General features: G+C 43.0%; 1 protein-coding gene across 9 annotated transcripts in view; it reads left to right on the plus strand.

The window, feature by feature from the left end:
• DIAPH3 (diaphanous related formin 3) overlaps positions 1-23,373 on the plus strand; it is a 782,005-nt gene that overhangs the window by 244,237 nt on the left and 514,395 nt on the right. For all 9 annotated transcript variants that reach the window (XR_012799927.1, XM_075591046.1, XM_075591039.1 and 6 more), the window contains exons 10-12: positions 4,599-4,709; positions 6,874-6,992; positions 8,526-8,642. Coding sequence is in view for 8 of the 9 variants with exons in the window: in XM_075591046.1 (XP_075447161.1) it covers positions 4,599-4,709; positions 6,874-6,992; positions 8,526-8,642 (347 nt within the window). In the remaining variant the exon portion in view is untranslated. The remainder of the gene's footprint in view (positions 1-4,598; positions 4,710-6,873; positions 6,993-8,525; positions 8,643-23,373) is intronic.

Consider the following 23,373-nt stretch of genomic DNA (forward strand, 5'->3'; position numbering starts at 1 on the left):
ACACACTTACACACACACTCAGACACTTACCCACACTCACACACCCATATACACACACACACTTTCTCTCCCATATATACATACACACACACTCTCTCACTCTACACAGACGGGCCGCGACCAGCACCACCACCCGCTCCCCCCCCTCCTCCCGCGCAGGCAGCGGGAGCACCGGGGACAGCGGTGGGGAGAAGAAACCCCCCGCTACAACCTCCATGCAGGCAGCATGGTTCTGAGGTAAGCGGCGACCTGAGGGGACATCCCCACTCCCATCTCCTGCCCCGCGGCCTGTCCCGAGGTGACAGGGGGAAGCGGGGACAGGAGAGACATCCCCGCTCCCATCTCCTGCCCCGCGGCCTGTCCCGAGGTGACAGGGGGAAGCGGGGACAGGAGGGACATCCCCGCTCCCATCTCCTGCCCCGCGGCCTGTCCCGAGGTGACAGGGGGAAGCGGGGACAGGAGAGACATCCCCGCTCCCATCTCCTGCCCCGCGGCCTGTCCCGAGGTGACAGGGGGAAGCGGGGACAGGAGAGACATCCCCGCTCCCATCTCCTGCCCCGCGGCCTGTCCCGAGGTGACAGGGGGAAGCGGGGACAGGAGGGACATCCCCGCTCCCATCTCCTGCCCCGCGGCCTGTCCCGAGGTGACAGGGGGAAGCGGGGACAGGAGAGACATCCCCGCTCCCATCTCCTGCCCCGCGGCCTGTCCCGAGGTGACAGGGGGAAGCGGGGACAGGAGAGACATCCCCGCTCCCATCTCCTGCCCCGCGGCCTGTCCCGCGGTGACAGGGGGAAGCGGGGAGCGGAGGGACATGCCCGCTCCCATCTCCTGTCCCGCGGGATGAATATGCGCTAAAGCGCGGCGGCCATTTTTTTTTCTCGCGACCCCGTTAGTAACGCGGTGGTCTCGGGGTGGACCCCGAGACCCGCGTTATAACGGGGTTTAGCTGTATATTTAAAACCAGAGACATAACATAAAACACAGACAAAGCTCAGTGCACATCCAGAAAAATTTATATACGGTACAGTGCCTAAATATACATGTATAAATATATATGTATATATATATATATATATATGTATATGTATATATATATGTATGTATATATATATATATATATATATATATGTGTATGTGTGTGTGTGTGTATATATATATATATGTGTGTATATATATATATATATATATATATATATATATATATATATATATATATATATATATATATATATATATTTATTGAGGTATGTACTGTACAGTATATTGAGCGATATTATTATATTCTGCCTTTTCTCAAAATACACTATCTTGCAAGCCTGGTCGATATGGGAGAACTGTTGAATAAATATAAAAAAGATTTTTATCTATGCAAAAATGTGCATTTTTGCACAGAAATGTATTTCTCACAGTCCAATGATAACGCCCCATAGTGTGAATATGTAACTCTGGATCCTGGTGTGCACTCTGAATACAGGCTAAGTAGATATGAATGTAAAGATTTATTTGATTACATGTACTGTACTCCTTTTTTACAATCAAAGTTTGCTAATTCTACTAATTGTTACTTTGTTTCTGAATAATAGCTAAATGCTATGAAAAACATGGATTGGACTTCTATTTAGTAGATCAATATTCTATAAACCTTGTAATGGAGATATTTATAGCTTACAGTGTTGATCCAGCCTTCATCTATAATCAATATAAATGTGGTAAAGCCATATAAAAATATGACAATAAATACTGTCCGACTTGAGCTTTACCTTTTATGTAGCCAAAATGTTAAATGCCATGGCCATAAATTAGGTTGTTCAGGCAGTTCTTGGTGTTCTGAAAAACACAATTCTATGCTAATGCCAAACTCTGAAAATTGCTGTTGGTTTTCAAGGTGACAGCTGTAGAGCTATAATACCTCTGGGAATGATTTTTGTCTGAATGCTAGCAGCGCCAGCTTCTACTATTTTGCTTTCTTCCATTGCATTTCCTTTATAGTGCAATTCATTACAGTAAAATGAGTGATTCTGTTGAAAAGCTTTGACAATAATGTCTTCCGGAAAAAAAACCACCATGAAAAAATACATACATACGGCTGCAGTGCAAAATGGTGATTTTTAACTTCTAGTCCTCTTAAAGGGTTTCCAACATATTGCACAGTAGTATTATGCAGCCATCCCCAGCGGCAGCTGGGTTAAGCAATTTCCTTCCTCTTCTATTTTTCACAATATGGATGCTATGAATCGGTGCTGGAGAGGCTAGCAATGCATTGATATGTGCGCTTCTGGCATCAGCACTGATGGGGGCTACACATAGCATCACTGTTTGTGTTTGTTTGTTTTTTTTTACAGTTTTGGTAAAATGTAATATTTTACAGTATGTTGAGTAATACAAATAAAATCCTAATGTCAAAACATTGTGTATTTTTTTTTTCTTACTACTTAAAATATTTGGGTCTGATTTGAAAATGTTGGTTACCAGATTTATCCTGAAGCCCACTTCAAGGTGAAAGTCTTAATCCACTGAAAGTAGGGGGTTTGTAATGTTCCTGCCATTACTATATAAAGATCTAATTACAAATACACCTGTTTGCTGTAGCTATTTTTCTGTGAAGGTATCAATTGAAATTTATACTACACAGATAACGAAATAATGGAGATTTTAGGTAGTTTTTTGTAACCACTAATTTGTGTTCTAGAAAATGAAGTTTAAATAATGGATTAATAATTAAACATTGTAATGTGTTTTTTTTTTTTTTTTTTTTTTTTAAAAACATTTTTTTTAAAACAATTGTTATTCATTTTGTCAGGATAAAGGGGTACATCAAATAAATTAGGGAGTGTTAGCGGGTTGTGTTTGTAATTCCGCAATGCTTCCAAAAAATGATTTACTATTTTATTTGTAAATATCTGAATCCAAGGTTTAGGAAAAGGGGGAGGTTGGGAAGGAGCAGGATCATCACCTAGTGCTGAGGAGCATTACTTACAGCTCCATGGTTCTCTTTTTCCCAAGATACAGTACTAATATTTAACAAAGATTTTTTTTTTAAATCTAAGATGACCACCATTTATCAATAGAAACCCACAATGTCATTTTGAGAGTGGTCCAAGTTTAAAATCTTAGGTGCGTATGTATCAATGTTTTCCAGCAGCAAAATCAGGAATGACTAGAGCTAAAAAAACACAGACAAAATTGTAGCATATTTTTCAAAGCAAAAAAAATACCTTTATCTTATAGGATCTCTTGCTTGGATCAATTTAGGGCAATATCCTGGTTCCATTTTTGCAGCCACGAGACTTGAATACATGACCCAATAATATTTCATGAACCGGGTAACCCTGGAGCTGTAAATAGTTTTATTGTACTCCGACTCCCTGGTTTCACATAATGTACATAAAAGCGGCAGCTTAACTTGTTGCTTTTAATGAATGGTACCTCATCAGTTATGGGCTGTTTTTGAGTTTGCGTGCAACAGTGGAGTCATACATGAAAGCATTTTCGTGGATACAAGTAACACCCCAATTTAGGCGCAAAAGACAGTTTGCGTGGGGGTTGTCACTGTTAACGACTTGACAGGCATGTATACAGTATTCCTACTTTTTTTTTAATAATGAAGGTACACATGATATATAGCATTTGTCTTGTTTCACCTTCCATTTAGAGTTGTTAACAGCTGTTTTTAATTTAAGACTGCTCTTAATTTGGCATCTATAGGGAGAAGGCGCTAATCAGACTACACTATAAGAACCCAGCAACATACATTTTCTAGTGCCATGGCTGTGATTGCCGCTCTTTTGATGTGCAGATGGTACATGCCAATGCTCCTATAGTCTTAAAAATGTATCAAGACCCTGGAGAATAAGGGAGTAAATGTATAGGGCTAAAGTTCATGTATTTGACATTGGTGATAAGGTACTCCAGAGATCTCGCCTTACACTTCTCATGTATTTTGGAGCTTATTCATGCTGGTCTAGATCCTAAAATACACATTAGAAAAGATGTCTCTTGCGGGATTAAACTACTGACCACAGAGCTTCCGTCTCCTAAACTCGGTTATTGTAGACTGGGGTGTGTGCTGAAGCAGTTAAGCACAAAGATTATGCTGATTTAATTATTAAACACAGATATATGATTGTGAAAGATGTTAAAATTATGAATAGCCAATGGTGCTTCTCTTTATTATCATATTTTAAGACCAACTGTCAACGAGTCCAGTAACTACAGTAACTAAATAGGATCCTATCCCAGAAGTGCGATGTCGCAGTGCTAAAATGTTAGTACCACCACTATTTTTGCGGCTTTTAACCTGGTCCATAAAATCTCTTCTGTTTCATGGACATGGATTTGAATATTACCTTGGTAATTCCTTGGTAATAAACCTTACCTTTATTGAATAATGAAATAATTTGTAATAAATTACTTTTGTTATAAAAATACATCTACTAATTTTACGAATTATAATGAAGCACATCATGGTTTTTCATACAGTATTTAGAAATTAAACTACTTAAACAATAAACCCGGAATTCATACATCTGTAATAACCTTCTTAACATTGAAATATATTGAAAACTGAAGTTTAATTTTGTCAATGTTATCTGTTGTAGGTCGCCTGTATGCAGCTCATTAATGCTCTTGTAACATCTCCTGATGATTTGGACTTCAGGCTTCACATCAGAAATGAATTTATGCGCTGTGGATTGAAAGAGATATTGCCAGTAAGGGCTCTGTAGTCACTGTTTCTGCATTAATAGTTACATTTGTAGACACCTGAATGGAGAAACATTTTTCATAAAGTTCTTTTTTTTGGAATAATGTGATCTCATTTGAGTGGGTGTTATGTACTTCAAACAACCTCGGAACTACTAGAGGTATACGCAAATGGATTGCTTTGCAAATACTGTTATGTTCCATTCCCTACCAGGATATACGTAGTGGCTATAATGGAAAAAAGTGATTATCTATTTAAATACTGTAGTTTGCATTATTACTAATGCAGGTTTAAATTTTTTGCTTGTATTCCAGCACAATTTTTCTAGAAATCTGTTCCCCAAATGTTCTCATTTCAAATATATATTTGTCAAATTGCTCATGCACACGTATAACATTATTTTGGAGTGCATGTTGCATTGCAACAGGTAAATGCATGAATATATTCATGTTTATACGTGTCAGACTGAGATCCTTATACTCCCTCCGAAGTCTGGCCCTATTGCTGCTTCCACCATTACTGTCATACACCCAGTAACTCAAACACTCAAATATGTGTCATATTTTACCTCTCCCTTAGTCTCCTCGCACATTTATTCTTTTGCTAAAACTTGATGTTTTTTCCTCTGTAACCACTTACTTTGGTCCTTCTGCCCCTCATCTTTCACACTTCCAATCTATCTGTCATGCTGCGCTCACCACAAACAAGACTAAGACCGCGGGGCTGAGGTGGGGATGCATAGGCACTGACCTGCAACCGCCCAGTCCGGTCCGGAGTGCGTAATCCAAGTCATGTAGCCGGGTCAGGGTTGGATAGGTCAGGATAGTCAAGGTTCTTGCCGTGGTTCAGTGTTGGAGAGATGAGTGGTAGTTGTCCGTAAGCCTTGGGCCAGGAGCAGAGAGGGTAGAATGGTCGAGGTACGTAGCCGGGGTCAAAGGGTTGGAGATAGTAGGAATCCGCAGTGATGCCAAAGTTCAGGACTGGAGACAGGTCTGGTCAAAGCAAGCTAGGGTCAAGGCACAAACAGAACAGGAACAAACAAACAGCAGCGAGCACAACGCATAAACAGACGTTTATGCTCAGCAATGAGGAAGTGGGAGAGCCCAGTATAAGAAGGGCAAGGAGTCAATCAAGGACCAGGGTGTGAGAGAATTCCTCCAATGGCGGAGCACAGAGAGAGAAGTAGGAAATCTGCATCAGGTGTGTGCATTCCGGGGATCAGCTGATTGCTGGTTCAGTGACGTGCGCATGGGAGGTGCGCGGCGTGGCCTGGTGACGGCGCGGGTGTGTTGCGTCCCCGCCGGGGTTGCAGGTCCAGCCGTGCGCGTCCCAGCATCCCTGCCACGTGACGCGTCCGAGGGGCGGGGCATAGCGGCGGATCTTACACTATCTAAATGTTGCTGCTAATATCGCTGGTCTATCCTAAATATCTGCTTCTCTCCTAAATCTCTGCTTCTCTCCTGCTAAAATCCTTCTACTGGCTTCCCATGAAATCCCGTATTACTTATAATTTTCACTGTCTATCTTTCAAGGCTATACGCTCCTCTGCACCCCTTATATCTCCACCTTAATTTCTCGCTATACCTACAGTATGCTACCTGAAACCTTTCTTACATACTGCCCTACTCCTCTGAAATTCCCTTATCGCAATTTGCGCCAAGCACCTTCTATCTTTGTCTTTATGGCTCATCTCAAAACTTTTCTATTTAATGAAGCATTTCATTAGCTCCAAAGAACTCCCTCTCGCATACGTACTTAACATGACCCCTTGCATGTGCACTTAATGCACTTCTACTGTCTCTGTAAGATCTCTCTGCATACCACTTAGATTATAAGCTCTTGGTAAGGGAACTTGTTTTCCTAATGTTTACTTATGTGTTTGAAATGCTTGTTCCTATTATGCATTACAGCCCGTATTATTGTGGAGTGTCTGTTACTGCTGTGAAGTGATATGTACATGGATGGCGCTATATAAATTAAAATATACATCTAGAAATGACTGCACGACAAAATTGCAAACAGTCTTCATGGAGACAACAGTATCACTTTTAAATCTGAAAACACTGCATTACATGCACCAAAAACAAAAGCGAGTGATATTTGGAGATTGTGTTTTTGTTAACCTACTTGAATGATTTTGTAACTAACATCTTCAACTTTTCTTACTGTAGCAATTGAAACATATAAGAAATGATGCTCTGGATATCCAGCTCAGAGTGTTTGATGAACACAAGGAAGAAGATATGATAGAGTTTTCTCATCGTCTGGAAGATGTCAGATCTGAAATGGAATATCCTTTCTTACAATGCTGGACATATAATTGGTTGCTTTATTGTAGTACTGTTGTTTTTTTGTCACTCTTTAAAAACGGTTGCCAAAAATGAAAAAGGATAGTTTTCGATCAGTGCTGTTAATACACTATTTCAGCCCTGCGAATAAGAATACAATTCTTTGAAACAAGGTGATAAAACCAGTGGCCATCACATGGCAAAGACTTAATTCTCTAAGCTGCAATATTCGTTTATTGCTAATGCCACTGAATTGAATGTCATTAATGATGCTAAACTGCTGGTGTACTCTAGTAATAAATTGAGCCCCTAGATTTCTTCAAATCTTGGTTGCAGGTCTCGGCAAAATGGGGAAGGGTAAGGAGAAGAACTGCTACCTACCACCTCTCTCCAGTGACTTTTACCTCCTTGTTCTCCACTATACCCTCTTTCTTCCCTGCTTCCCTTTCTATGTCATTGTTTCCTTTCTGCCCCTGTCTCTTGCTCCTCACCTCTGTGCATCTGTCTAAGACCGCGCTTATAGTGCTGGCGACGCGACCGATGACGTGACCCGTCGCCGTTGCCATTAGCGAAAGTTGTAATTTGGTTTTCAGCGATCTATTTTAAAACAAAGGGTTGCGAAGTTTTATTGGCAAGGATTTGGTGTGTGATGTGTGTAAAGGAGTGCATATTGATATGTACAGCATGTCTACTTTGTATTGTGCCATTCATGTACATGGCACTTTACAGCACTAATACATGTGACATACTTTAATAGGAGACATTAGGAATAAGCTCTTCAGACATAAAAGTGAACGTTGGGAAAAGACATCATGCCTGAAGAGCTTATAAACTAAATAGCAGTTAAACGGGTTGTGTTGCATAGTTTAAGTGAATATTTTAAATACATATTCGCAGCCTTGTACTGGACGTACTTAATTTTTAGGTTTAAGATGCTCAAAGCATTATTTTTAGATCTGGATATTAAGGCAGCAATCTCGGGTATAAAGATTTTTTTTTTTTTAAATCTTGCTTGAACCAGTTTGTCCCAAGGAACTCATCTGTGGTCCACCGACGTCTTATTACCCAATCTCCCCATCTTCCCTGGTTAAGGAACAGTTAAAAGGGGAAATAGATTGTGGCGATGCCTTGGTGACACCGGAATCTTTCTGGTAAATTGATAGTCCACCTCCATGTTCGTTGTGTTTTGTGTGAAAACAGCACACAAAATACAAATCTCTCTGGAGCCAGGAGGTCACCAAATATCTGACCACCTCACACTTCTGATAAGATTAAAACAGCAACTCCCCAGGTATGAGGTTGCTGCTTTGAAGTATAGATTGGCGTTATATTTGATTCCTGAGTCATTTTAGGCTAGTGGAAAAAAAAGTGCTGCTATTCCCTTTTGGTTAAGATTATTGAAAATGTGTTTTCTATTACAAAGAAATAACACAACCTGTGTGTTTAGTAAAGGGATATTATGTCGGTTTTTTTTGTGTTTAATGTTTTTAATTATGTATTGCAAACAATGTAATTTATCACCTTAATACTATAACTGATGCTAGTGATCTTTTCAATACGGTGTGGAATTCAGTTAAGGACACAAATGCAGATGGATATTTCCTTTCTATACTTCAGCATCTTTTAATAATCCGAAATGATTATTTTGCCAGGTAGGTTACATTCCCACTTAGATTTTCTCTTTGTATTGTTTGTCAAACAGAGTACACATACACACTGAAGTTTAATTTTTTTGTGTTTGTTTGGTGGGAAAACTAATATGGTATCTTCCAAAAATACATATAATGCACCGTACAATGTGGCTGCAATGCATTTTCTGGAGCCGGTTTTAACCTTTTTTTTTTTTTGCTGTTTTCTATGAAATGTGCTAAAATCAGGAGGAATTACAGCGTCTTTCTCAACCACACGTTGCAGAGCCAGTATAATCAGCCTCACACTGAGACCCAAATAGTCGAAAAAGCTGTCTGTGAGTAGGTTTACTGACAGTGCACTTTTTTTTAACCCAGGCTGTGCTCTAAAGCTGTGAAATTAACCTAGGCTGTGCTCTAAAGCTGTGTAATATAGCAAGCTTATAGGGGTCTGTTCAAATGGACATTAAGTAAAAGGTGACAGTGTGTGCTCATTTACGTATCATTTCCCAGAATTCCTAGCTGCTGTGGAAGCATTGCATGCTACGGCATCATTTATAGTAGAGCCGGCAGTGTGCGAGAACCCTGCACTGCAGGAATCGGGAAGCGTGGCCATGATGTCACGAGCGGTTCACCCTCATTGGCTGAACCGCTCGCATGACGCGGCCGTCACGCGCTAAGATCAATTTCAGATGTCTGTTTCAAATTTGTGCACTTGGACGCGTCGATCGCGCGCACCATGTGCGCACTCAATTAAAAACATGAACTTGTTGTGGCGTCACGCGGCATCGCACGCGGCTCACTGCCACTATAATCGCGACCTAAGCAATAATGATGAAAAGCAGTGTTGTAGACCTGTCTGAGACATGTGAATGTGCTCACGTGGTATTTTTATTTGCTGTACAAAGTCTGTTCTGAAAGTAGGGGAGGCACCAAGTTGGCATTTTTGCAGTACAGTACTCAATCCTGATATAAAGCGATTTCATTTAATTTGTACTGCCTTGACGTTTAGGGGCAATTTTGCAATTTTATAAGTTGAAGCAACCGCTGGTCTGGAGATTTTCGGATGGAAGCAGCATGAATGGCTACTTTAGCGTATAGATGCACTTATCTAAAGACAGTCATACAACATGAGCAACATTAACGAAACTATGTAATTGCAATGGTGCTTTAGATTAATGCATAAATAAATGTGTGAGTTTAATCAATCCTTTCAAGTTTCCCACCAATTATTGATTTACAGATACTTCTTCAGTTAGAGTTAGGGGATTCTAATAACTTCTGACACCAGAATATCTAGTATAGGGTATTATATAGATTACAATTATGTAAACAACTATAGCAAATAAATACATGTCTCTAATGTTTTACTTCCCGTTCTCTGACTAAAATTTGGTTCTTGTTGGTAAATTTAGTTATGAGAAATATATATTAAGAAAACATAAATTCGTTCTGCATTACTGTAGCTATCACTAATAATGGGAATATAAAATTGAACACGTATCAGGTTTATATTACATTTCTTCCTCTGTTCCACCATGACAATATATTGTTTACATACAATGCTAGTGTAACCCTGTTTCCCCCCCCCCCCCCCAGTCTCTAAGGGAGTGTGAGGGATGCATGGGGGTTGGTTACAGGTGTGGTGGTGTGTACCTGTGAGGAACAGGAGGGTCTGAGCTTCCCGCGATGTTGTAGGGGAGCCAGGACCGGGCTTCTGGGGTGGTAGCCTCCATATTATCTCAGTGGTGCAGCGCCTCCATCTTCTATACTTCCAGGGTAATGGGATAGGACCGGTATAGAAGAACCCCTCGGGTCCCAGGGTTATACTCTCCAAATCACACACAGTCTTTACGGGTGCAGAACAGTCTCTTTATTTGACAGGGCAACGATATCCCAACGATACGGCTTCCAGCAGCCACAAAACAATCGCCAGGGCCAAGTACAACCTGCTCAACTCCCCATGACCTCTCCTTCCTTCCAAGTCACTCGGCCGACAGGATGGTCTGAGCCAGGGCGGCAATACCCCGTGGCCCACCCCCGAGGTTATTCTCGGGGTGGGTCTTGATTTCTATTCCCATCACCCCTGGCAGCGGGGTGAGGGCATTGGTCCACCAGTCTATGATTCTATCAGCTCTACTTACAGACACTGATCGGTTTGGTTCCTCTCGCTCTCAACCGGCATGCTGCGCCGGGGAGCCCGTAGCCTCCCGATACTCCTCGGACCGTTCCGCAGGATTCGTGGCTTACGGCTTAATACTCAGCAGCTGTAGACCCTTGGTCTCTCTGCTCGCTCTAACTCTTCATTAAAGGACCATCAGTCAGAAGGGAACATGGCACACAGCAAGCACGAAGAACAACCACCACTCGCCGGAGTGGGCTGCTAAATATAGCGCTAGCCCCTCCCCTCCTGGTGTCAGCAGAACCTCCCTCTTGCTCACGCCTGCAACAGAGTCCAGGCCGGCATTTACCATTCGGGTTAGGGCTATGACGGGGGAAAACCCATAATGATTACTGGCGCCTGATCTTAACAGGACTTACCACAGTAGAAGGAAGATAGGTATAGCCTGAGCTGTTTACAGGGGGCTACACTAGCTACAACTAAACCCCGCTATAACGTGGTCCTCTGGGTCCACAGAATGAGGCCGCGTTATAACCGGGATCGCTTTATAAAATTTCGCCGCACAGGGACTTACTGGCATCTGCAGCTCTTTCCTCTCTGCAGCTCTCCCTGCTCTCCCTGCTTCATCAGGCTTTCATTTGCTAGTACCAATTCTCTACCTGCAAGCCACAGGGTTTGTGTGATGTCACAGACTCTATAAACAAACTTAAGCTATACATCCACTGCACTGTGCTGTAGATGTTTATTAAGTATATTTATAGAGTCTGTTTTATCACACAAATCCTGTGGCATGGCAGGTAGGGAATTGGTACTAGCATTTGAAAGGTCCAGGGTTCTATTCCTCCTTGTGCATTATATCAAATGTATTCATGTTCAATTCCCACATGGTGTGTGTGTGTGTGTGTCCGTTAGCAATAAAGCATTGAAAGTTTAAAAAAAAATAATGGAGTTGTTTTTAGATCGGGAGCCACGCTCAGACCGCATTATAAGCCGATCCGCCTGGTTGAGCTGTATGTGTATAGTACTTTTTATAATACATTAATGTTAATGAATCTACGTAAGTACCAGCACTCACTGTCTAATAGCTAAATGATGAAAACAGTTGTAATGCAGAATAAACATTTAATAATAAAACGTATGTATTTTCAGGGGTGTCTGATTTGACCAGTTATAGGGGAAGGGAGGCTTAGGGAAGTACCTCTGGGACCTTTTGGACCAGGGGAAATGGGCCAGATGAAGAGGTAGTCCCTCGAAACATCGCCCCCCTAGCATACTTTCTGTTCTCCGTTTTTTGTGTATGTTCCTTGTGTTTCATGTTTTTTCCCCTTTTCCTTCCCCCCCCCCCTCACTTTGTGACATGCCAATTTGTGAGAAAACACTAGGGTTAGGGAGTGATCACAAAACCACACCAATTGAAACGAAATAATGGGTGAATATATGGTAATCAAAAAAGTGGGTGCAAACTGTGAACTGAAAAGTGAATCAGAAAAGGGGGGAGGAAAACACAAAGTGGATGTGTCTCCTAAAAGAATTCACTATACTGCACTCCTACTTAATATAAAATTTAACTTTTAATATATTTACATAAAACATATGTTACCAAATCGTTGTGTATTGTGCATTAAAATAAATTAAATTTATCAAGAACAAGCGTCCGTGTCAGTGAATGTGCGCTGGAATAATCTCAGACAGCAGATTGTATTCGAGATAGCAGGAAACAAGACGCTAATAGTCAGGGTATAAACCCCTCTGGGACACCTATGAGACCAGGTACATGTGTATATAAATAAATAAGTCTAAGCAGGATTGCAGTATTTTCGTGATACAATCATTCACTGAGTCTGTTAGTCATATTTATTTATATACACATGTACCTGGTCTCATAGGTGTCCCAGAGGGGTTTATACCCTGACTATTAGCGTCTTGTGTCCTGCTATCTCGAATACAATCTGCTGTCTGAGATTATTCCAGCACACATTCACTGACACGGACGCTTGTTCTTGATAAATTTAATTTATTTTAATGCACAATACACAACGATTTGGTAACATATGTTTTATGTAAATATATTAAAAGTTAAATTTTATATTAAGTAGGAGTGCAGTATAGTGAATTCTTTTAGGAGACACATCCACTTTGTGTTTTCCTCCCCCCTTTTCTGATGCCAATTTGTGATACTGGTTTCTGCAAACACATTTGATTTATTTCTGGTTCGTTTTATTATTAAATGTTTATTCTGCATTAAAACTGTTTTCATCATTTAGCTATTAGACAGTGAGTGCTGGTACTTACGTAGATTTGTTAGTACTATACAGGGGAATAAGGGTCCCCTTTTGTTCCGTGCACCCTGCAATTGCATAAATTTAACACTATCAGAGTGCTGTCTATCGTCCCCTTTTACCCTTATTAATGTTAATGAGTGCTTGGATAAGATCTCTGAACATAATAGAAGAATCACAAGAATTGTCACAAAAAGCTTAGCATAAGGAGCAGGTGGCACATATGATTTGGATACAATACTACATTACATTTATAACACAAAGCCATGCCAGTAGGTACATGAATTTGTAAAGAATGTATTTTTGCTTTATTGTTCTCTAATTGGTCTTAAAGTCGCAACATTTTCTAATGATATTTTATGAAAATGTTTGTTAGGAATTGATTGCAACCTGTATTTCTTAACTGCTCATTCACTTTATTTATGATGCGTTTACAGAATAATTTGTCATGGGATTAAATGTAGCATGGGGCTACTGTGAGTGAAGTACAAGCCAGAAACTGTGTGTTGAGAAACTTAAAATAAACTACAATTTAACACCATGATTCAGAATCAAAATTTTATAGGATTTAGTATTATTTACCTTTAACAAAATCTTAATATGTATCTACACACAGAACTTTTTGTCTATTTAAATGTGTGTTTGTATAGAAGTGAGTACGGGTAAAGGTCACAGATGTGGCCCAAAAGTATCCTATTTTGCACTCTCTATTGACAGATGTAAAGCTGAGAAAAATTCAATCTCTGGGGTACCCCCATACGCTTACATCATAATATAAAACCAAGTTTATTAAACATTTATGCAACACTTAAACAAACCTATAGACAACCACTATGTGGCTAAAAAACAATGAACAGCGGGATACGGCTAAATACTAATGGTACAAATACCAGAGCAGCAAGTGACTGGCAACCCCTATATATCGAGGTGTGTAAATTAGGGATACACTTTCTATTTATGTTCACATATGTATCACACCAAATTTACTTTTGTTTATAAGGTGCCGCCGGGGTGAACAATAATGGGTCGTGGCAGTATACAGTGCGCTTAGCAGTTTGGTGACGTCACAGTAGCATAAATATGCTCACATCTGCAATGTTGATATGCATACACAGTGTATACCCTACAGAGTGCACTATGTGCAGTAGATGCCTATTCATACGTGGTAGGTGTAGCCTTAAATACAGACGGCAAACCCATATACATATTTTCCCACTTGGAGAATTGTTGACTTTAAACTGATTCTGATTCTGCTGCCTCGCATGTATAGACCGAATTGGTCTCAGTAGTGCGATCTACAATATATGTCGCAGCAGTACGAACCAAAGGATAATGTGTGTTCTATATCCTATTAGTTCCCCTTGCCTTCACATAAAGGCTACTACATTCAGCTTCCACTGGTAAGCTCTGTGGGGGTATACGACCTGTTCACCCAGTAGTCAGCGTCTCTTGCTCCTCATACGTCCGTGCTCCCGCGCCTCCTGATGACGTCACAGAAATGACGTCATCGCGTACCGACGTACGTTTCACGCTGTCTAGCGCTTCGTCAGGGTAGTGGGAGTGGTTTCTAGTGAAGCCTCCCTTACTATTTATGCAGTTTGGCCGAGAGGGGGGCGTATCCCGGTCGACCTATCAACTGTATTGTAAGGTAAAGTAGACCTGTGTCGTGGGTCACTCAGTGCACCGATTCAACGCATTGTGTGCCACAGGGTATCTACTCTTGTGTTGCCCATGTTGCTTATCAACTTTATAGGGCTATGATGAGAAACTTTGTGTTCTCATTCTTTCAGGATTGATTATGCATACAAAACATGAGCCCATGCTCCGGTGCTGTCACTGCGAGGTAGGCAAAGTGGATTATGCTGGGATAAATCACAGTAGGGATGGCGGCGTCAGGTAACGCACATAATATACGTATCAAGGCATATTAACCCTTCATTGTAGTGGGTTTGGGATATCAAGTAAGATGTGTCATATATTAGCCTAATACACAAAGTGTAGTAATAAAGAGCTAGAGACTTCTTTATCAGTTGTGTAGGATTGTGAGCACATTTAAGTAACCGCCTTTAAAAGTCAATACGGTCTGGAGTTTAAGACTCCGCTGTATACCAGAGCCCCAGATGATGTTATTTCATATTTAGGACTTAATCTTGTAATATACTGCCTTCAATGTGTATACGGACACTGATGCCACCATCCATATGTGAAACATCACCACGTAGCACTTGAAGGGAGGGAGGTTGTAAGAGAGGATTGTGCTGTGGAGGCTTATTTACCTACAAAAATGATGAGTAGATATACCCTTCATTCATCCCATGGGGTTGTAACGTCTGCAGCATGAAAATCCATTGACATTCACGCTGCATAAGACGTTTGTCCCAGTTGCCTTTTCGGGCACCCCATGGAATGTGCTCAATGCCACAGAACGTCAGGAATTGTGGGTCACCTTTATGTTCGTTGTGGACATGGCGTGCGACTGGGGTATCTTGGATATTTCTAATAGAGCCCAGATGTTCCAGGACCCTCACCTTGAGATATGTGGGCAAGACCCATAGGGCCCTCAAGGTGAGGGTCCTGGAACATCTGGGCTCTATTAGAAATATCCAAGATACCCAAGTCGCACGCCATGTCCACAACGAACATAAAGGTGACCCACAATTCCTGACGTTCTGTGGCATTGAGCACATTCCATGGGGTGCCCGAAAAGGCAACTGGGACAAACGTCTTATGCAGCGTGAATGTCAATGGATTTTCACGCTGAAGACGTTACAAACCCATGGGATGAATGAAGGGTATATCTACTCATCATTTTTGTAGGTTAATAAGCCTCCACAGCACAATCCTCTCTTACAACCTCCCTCCCTTCAAGTGCTACGTGGTGATGTTTCACATATGGATGGTGGCATCAGTGTCCGTATACACATTGAAGGCAGTATATTACAAGATTAAGTCCTAAATATGAAATAACATCATCTGGGGCTCTGGTATACAGCGGAGTCTTAAACTCCAGACCGTATTGACTTTTAAAGGCGGTTACTTAAATGTGCTCACAATCCTACACAACTGATAAAGAAGTCTCTAGCTCTTTATTACTACACTTTGTGTATTAGGCTAATATATGACACATCTTACTTGATATCCCAAACCCACTACAATGAAGGGTTAATATGCCTTGATACGTATATTATGTGCGTTACCTGACGCCGCCATCCCTACTGTGATTTATCCCAGCATAATCCACTTTGCCTACCTCGCAGTGACAGCACCGGAGCATGGGCTCATGTTTTGTATGCATAATCAATCCTGAAAGAATGAGAACACAAAGTTTCTCATCATAGCCCTATAAAGTTGATAAGCAACATGGGCAACACAAGAGTAGATACCCTGTGGCACACAATGCGTTGAATCGGTGCACTGAGTGACCCACGACACAGGTCTACTTTACCTTACAATACAGTTGATAGGTCGACCGGGATACGCCCCCCTCTCGGCCAAACTGCATAAATAGTAAGGGAGGCTTCACTAGAAACCACTCCCACTACCCTGACGAAGCGCTAGACAGCGTGAAACGTACGTCGGTACGCGATGACGTCATTTCTGTGACGTCATCAGGAGGCGCGGGAGCACGGACGTATGAGGAGCAAGAGACGCTGACTACTGGGTGAACAGGTCGTATACCCCCACAGAGCTTACCAGTGGAAGCTGAATGTAGTAGCCTTTATGTGAAGGCAAGGGGAACTAATAGGATATAGAACACACATTATCCTTTGGTTCGTACTGCTGCGACATATATTGTAGATCGCACTACTGAGACCAATTCGGTCTATACATGCGAGGCAGCAGAATCAGAATCAGTTTAAAGTCAACAATTCTCCAAGTGGGAAAATATGTATATGGGTTTGCCGTCTGTATTTAAGGCTACACCTACCACGTATGAATAGGCATCTACTGCACATAGTGCACTCTGTAGGGTATACACTGTGTATGCATATCAACATTGCAGATGTGAGCATATTTATGCTACTGTGACGTCACCAAACTGCTAAGCGCACTGTATACTGCCACGACCCATTATTGTTCACCCCGGCGGCACCTTATAAACAAAAGTAAATTTGGTGTGATACATACTGCTGCGACACACTTTATTCGAGCAAATACCCAGTATGTACCTGGCAGATACCTGGAATGCGCCGCTCCTCACCTCTGACAAGCCCCGTTGCGTTTGCCTTCCCAGCCATGGTTCATGCCTGGCTGACGGGCGGCTGATCTGTTAAATGATAATGATTAGGATTTAATAGGCTGCAATGCTTCGCGTGTCTACCAGATGGCATAAATTCATGAATTGTAATGCAGTATATATATATATATATATATACTGTGCAGTATTGCAGCCAGCGGGAATAAAATGCTTCAATCCCTGCCTGGAAAATAACGCAATGCACTCGGGCAGAAAACAGTCACAAACCTCAATGCACCCGAGTATACCCGAATTCGTGGGACTAGCCGAGCTCGAATAAAGTGTGTCGCCAGTGTATGTGAATATAAATAGAAAGAGTATCCCTAATTTACACACCTCGATATATAAGGGTTGCCAGTCACTTGCTGCTCTGGTATTTGTACCATTAGTATTTAGCCGTATCCCGCTGTTCATTGTTTTTTAGCCACATAGTGGTTGTCTATAGGTTTGTTTAAGTGTTGCATAAATGTTTAATAAACTTGGTTTTATATTATGATGTAAGCGTATGGGGGTACCCCAGAGATTGAATTTTTCTCAGCTTTACATCTGTCAATAGAGAGTGCAAAATAGGATACTTTTGGGCCACATCTGTGACCTTTACCCGTACTCAATTACTACTTTGTTCCCTTATGCACCCTATTGTTTATATTTTTGTACAATTGGAGAGCGGCAGTGTCTCACTTTTCTGTTTGTATAGAAGTGTATATATGTGTGTGTGTGTGTGTGTTTGGGGGGGGGGGTATATATATATATATATATATATATATACATACACATATATATATATATATATATATATATATATATATATATATATATATATATACACACATATATATATATATATATATATATATATATATATATATATATATATATGAAAAAAATCACTCAGTTGGCACACTGTAAACAAATGAAAAATGCTGATGCTTGTCCCATATGCACATGTAAAAAATAGATTTTACCAGATTGGAGTCCGGAAAAAACGAGACAGCACACAGTCCAGTAGTTCCAATGAAGCTGTATTCAGAGTAACATGGCACCACCTCCAACGTTTCGATCACCCAAGCGTGACCTTCCTCAGGGACGTGCAATAAGTGAATGCTACAGATCCCCCTTATGTACCCATGCAAATTAAACAATAAAGTGAAATCACCCGTGTAAAGACAAACTTACCCGCGAAACCGCGCTGCTGTGACCCGCAAGGATGTGTTGGAACGCATCGCCATCTTGGATATGCTAAACAGACTGTCCAAAATCACTTACGGTGGCTGGTGTAGCACATATAACACACACAGCAAACCTAGAGACACTCCGCGCATGCGCGAGTTCCACCGTGTCTCACTAAAGCTGTACTGGCCTGCAACCTAGAGATCACTGTGTCCTTGTAATAGCGGTTCGCGCATGCGCGAGTCCCACAGTGTCCCATGATGAACTAATGCATAATGCCTGTGTCTCCATGTATGTCTGACTGCGTTCCTATTTCAAGCATAAGTGTACATGCGCAACGCTGTGACCTACACTTCTTATGGTCGGACGCCGCAGACACTACTAGCTACAATATGTCTGCAGAACCTTCTTTTTTAGGCCAAGGCCCGGATGGGAGAGCCAAACCGCCAATAGGAGCCGGAGATGCAGTAGGAAAACCAGGCGAGGAGGCCGAAAGACGGCGATATCGGGAGCGTTACCCAAACAGGGGGAGAGGTCCAAAACAGCAACCCAGGAAACGGTAATTTTTAATCTTTCCAATCATGCCCTCTCGTTGGCAGAAACGAGGGTTTTACACAAAGGTCTTGGCTTCGTGCCAACTTACAAGCAGGACCCATTCAAGTGGGAAGTGGACCTCTTTAAGTTGAACAGACACCTGAAGCTTAAAGATTTCTTCTCAAAACCAGAAGCGAACCCAGCACCCGAACAAGTAAGATCCTGCTTCAGGCCAAAAAGTACGTTTGATCCACAAGTGTCTAATCCCAGTATTGCAACCTTTATGAACCTTCTAGGAAAAGCCACAAGAAGTAAGATAAAGACGCAGAAAACCAGCTTCTTTAATTTGACGAATGAGGAAAGACTGGCTGTCAAGTCCTTGAGAAACAACAAAAGTATCATCATCCGGGCCGCCGATAAAGGCGGTGGAATCGTCATTTTGGATTACCTCTACTACAAAGAGGAGGTGTTGCGCCAACTGGGAGACACTGAAACGTACAAACAGCTGGTCAAAGACCCCACTGTGGCTTGCAAAGTGGAAATCGATGCAATAATACAAATGGGCATATCTAATGGATGGATCTCGGAAGACACCAGCGGATTCTTTACCCAGCAGCATCCGAAAATGCCTGTCATGTATACGATCCCTAAGATTCGCAAATCTACAACGCACCCGCCAGGTCGACCAATCATCTCGGCTCGGACGTCACTGTGCCATCCGATTTCGCAATACGTTGACTTCTACCTACAACCGTTGGTGGCTGGCATGGCTGAGTAAGGTCACGCTTGGGTGATCGAAACGTTGGAGGTGGTGCCATGTTACTCTGAATACAGCTTCATTGGAACTACTGGACTGTGTGCTGTCTCGTTTTTTCCGGACTCCAATCTGGTAAAATCTATGATATATATATATATATATATATATATATATATATATATATATATATATATATATATATATATATATATATATATATATACAGTGTTCGACAAACCTATACATTTGCACGCCCCGGGCGAGTGGATTTAACATCGTGGCGAGCTCCTATTGGCCCAAGCAGCACACGTGTGGTACTAGTTGGCGAGTAGATGTTTTGGTGATTTGTCGACCACTGTGTATTGTGACAAACAGCTTACTCCGGGGTTCCGCCGTTTGTCCGGGACTGTTAGAACACGGTCTTTTAGGGTAGGTTAAATGATGAGGCGTCACGTGCTGTTGCTTTAAACAGGCTATGCCTGGTTTATTCAGTCCCAGGCACTGAGACTGCCACAGTGCATACAACAGAAACACATCAAAACAAAAAGCTGCTCACCTGAGCGATAACTTAACTTAGATTTTCCCTAACTCAGGGTTGAAGTGGCTTTTCCACTTCCAAGAACAAAACAAGGTACTTTTCAGTTTTAGACAAAAAGGTACAATCATTTAACCTGTTTGGGGAGAGGCTTTTCCCCTCTCTGCTTCCAGCAGCCTTCCTGTCTCCAGGCTCTTGGGGAGAGAGGAGAAGAAACAGGAAATCAGTCTTAAATACCTGATTTCTAATTGGCATGACAGGTGACAGAAATCAGGCAGCAGAGAAACTCTGGTCCGGATCCCTCACCCCTCAGTTCCAGCACTTGCCAAACTGTGGGATGGAGTGCATGTATTATGAGGCTGCACTCCCAGGCCAAACAGGATAGAAACTGTTCAGTATCCTGGGAGCCCTATATATGGAATTTATTACCATCCCCTGGTTTCTGTCACAGTATATATATATATATATATATATATATATATATATATATATATATATATATATATATATATATATATACAGATGGCACACACATAAACTGGAAATAGGTGCTTGTCCCGAGTAAATCCAGGATCTCAAGGCAAGAAGGAGACAGCACACTTAGGAGGTACAAATAAAGCGTGTATTCAGTAGAAAAACTGGCACATAAACCCGACGTTTCGGTCCTTGGCACAGGACCTTTCTCTTGAGAAACCTTTCTCCTGAGTGTGCTGTCTCCTTGCCTTGTGATCTTGGGATCCTGGATTTACTCGGTAAGGAACCTATATATATATATAGTGTTCGACAAATCACACAAAAATCTACTAGCCCAACCAAAAAAATCTACTCGCCACCTAGTCCCGCCCCCAACCCCGCTTTAAAATAAAATACATTTAATAAATTCCGAGTCAGAACAACATTCGTTTTTGATATAAATGTATTTATTGTATTACATTATACTACAATTAGTCCTTGTTACGTGTGTGTGTGTGTGTGTGTGTAAATGTCGGATCTAGAAATAAAGCCAGGTGTGAATGACTAGTTTCCTGAACCCCTTAACCAGTGTCTGGACGTCCCCGCTTCACAATATCTAAAGCAGCAATCCCGCCTGGTATCTTACCTGATCTGCAGTCCCTCAATGTCCAGGTACCCTCATTCTCGCAATGTTTTACATTGGAGGGGATGTGTTCCCTACCTGTCTTCTTGGTTAGGGGGGGTTCCGATGTCTTCCGTGTGAAGCTTGAGTCAGATCTGGAAGAAAGCAGTATAGGTTATTTCGGTGTAGTATAGGGTAAGTAAGATATCCAGATCCAGAGTGTGAAACAGACACAGAGAGAGGGTGAGAGAGAGAGGGGGGGGTGAGAGAGAGAGAGGGGGGTGAGAGAGAGAGAGAGGGGTGAGAGAGAGAGGGGGTGAGAGAGAGAGAGGGGTGAGAGAGAGTGAGGGGTGAGAGAGAGAGGGGTGAGAGAGAGAGAGGGGGTGAGAGAGAGAGGGGTGAGAGAGAGAGGGGTGAGAGAGAGGGGTGAGAGAGAGAGGGGGGTGAGAGAGAGAGGGGGGTGAGAGAGGAGAGAGGGGTGAGAGAGAGAGAGGGTGAGAGAGAGAGAGGGGTGAGAGAGAGAGAGGGGTGAGAGAGAGAGAGGGGTGAGAGAGAGAGAGAGGTGAGAGAGAGTGAGAGAGAGAGAGGGGTGAGAGAGAGAGAGGGGTGAGAGAGAGAGAGAGGGGTGAGAGAGAGAGGGGTGAGAGAGAGAGGGGGGTGAGAGAGAGAGGGGGGTGAGAGAGAGAGAGGGGTGAGAGAGAGAGGGGTGAGAGAGAGAGAGGGGTGAGAGAGAGAGAGAGGTGAGAGAGAGAGGGGTGAGATAGAGAGAGGGGTGAGATAGAGAGAGGGGTGAGAGAGAGAGGAAGAGAGAGAGAGGAGAGGAGAGAGAGAGAGAGAGGGAGAGAGAGAGAGAGGGGGGGCGAGAGAGAGAGAAGGGGCGAGAGAGAGAGAGGGGCGTGAGAGAGAGAGGGGCGAGAGAGAGAGAGGGGTGAGAGAGAGGGGGGGGGTGAGGGCGAGAGACAGAGGGCTTGATTGGGTGGGGTGACGGGGTGATTGGGTGGGGGGTTATTGGAGTGATGGGGTGATGGGGGGGTGGGGTTATTGGGGTGTTTGGGGGTGGGGTGATGGGGGGTGATTGGATGGTGGGGTGATGGGGTTAATTGGGGGATGGGGTCATTGGGGGTGATGGGGGGGTTATTGGGGTGATCGTTTTTTTTTTTTGGGGGTGGGGTTATTGGGGGTGATCGGGGGGTTATTGGGGGTGGCGTTATTGGGGGTGATCGGGGGGTGATTGGGGGTGGGGTTATTAGGGTGATTGGGGGGGGGGTGAGGTGATTGGAGTGAATGGGGGGTGATTGGGGGGTTTATTGGGGTGGGTGATTGGGTGGGTGATGTGACACTTCTGGTATCCTACACACACATACATTCTCCATGCACACACACACTCTCTCTCATGCACACACACTCTCCCTCCCCCCCTACACACACACACTCTCCCTCCGCCCCTACACACACACACACTCTCCCTCCCCCCCTACACACACACACTTCTCCCTCCCCCCCTACACACACACACTCTCTCTCTCCCCTACACACACACACACTCTCTCTCCCCCCTACACACACACACTCTCTCTCCCCCCTACACACACACACTCTCTCTCACTCCCCCCCTACACACACACACTCTCTCTCACTCCCCCCTACACACACACACACACACACACACTCTCCCCGCGCACACACACACACACACTCCCATGCGCTCGCAGCACACACTCCCATGCGCGCGCGCACACACACACACACACACACACACACACACACACACACACACACACACACACACACACACACTCCCATGCACACACACACACTCCCATGCACACACACACACTCCCATGCATGCACACACATATACACTCTCTCTCTACCCCCCCCCCCTCTCTCTACCCCCCCTCTCTCTACACACCTTGGGATCGCTGTGGTCTCCGTAACACCCGAGGAAGCGGCGGGGCTCCTGCCGCACCAGGAAACCGGTAGTGCACGTCTCCCCCGGAGAGCGCCATATCCCACGGTCAGAGGGAGAAGAGGCGGGGGGCAGGA

This window comes from Ascaphus truei, chromosome 3, assembly GCF_040206685.1.
Source record: "Ascaphus truei isolate aAscTru1 chromosome 3, aAscTru1.hap1, whole genome shotgun sequence".
Taxonomy (NCBI): domain Eukaryota; kingdom Metazoa; phylum Chordata; class Amphibia; order Anura; family Ascaphidae; genus Ascaphus; species Ascaphus truei.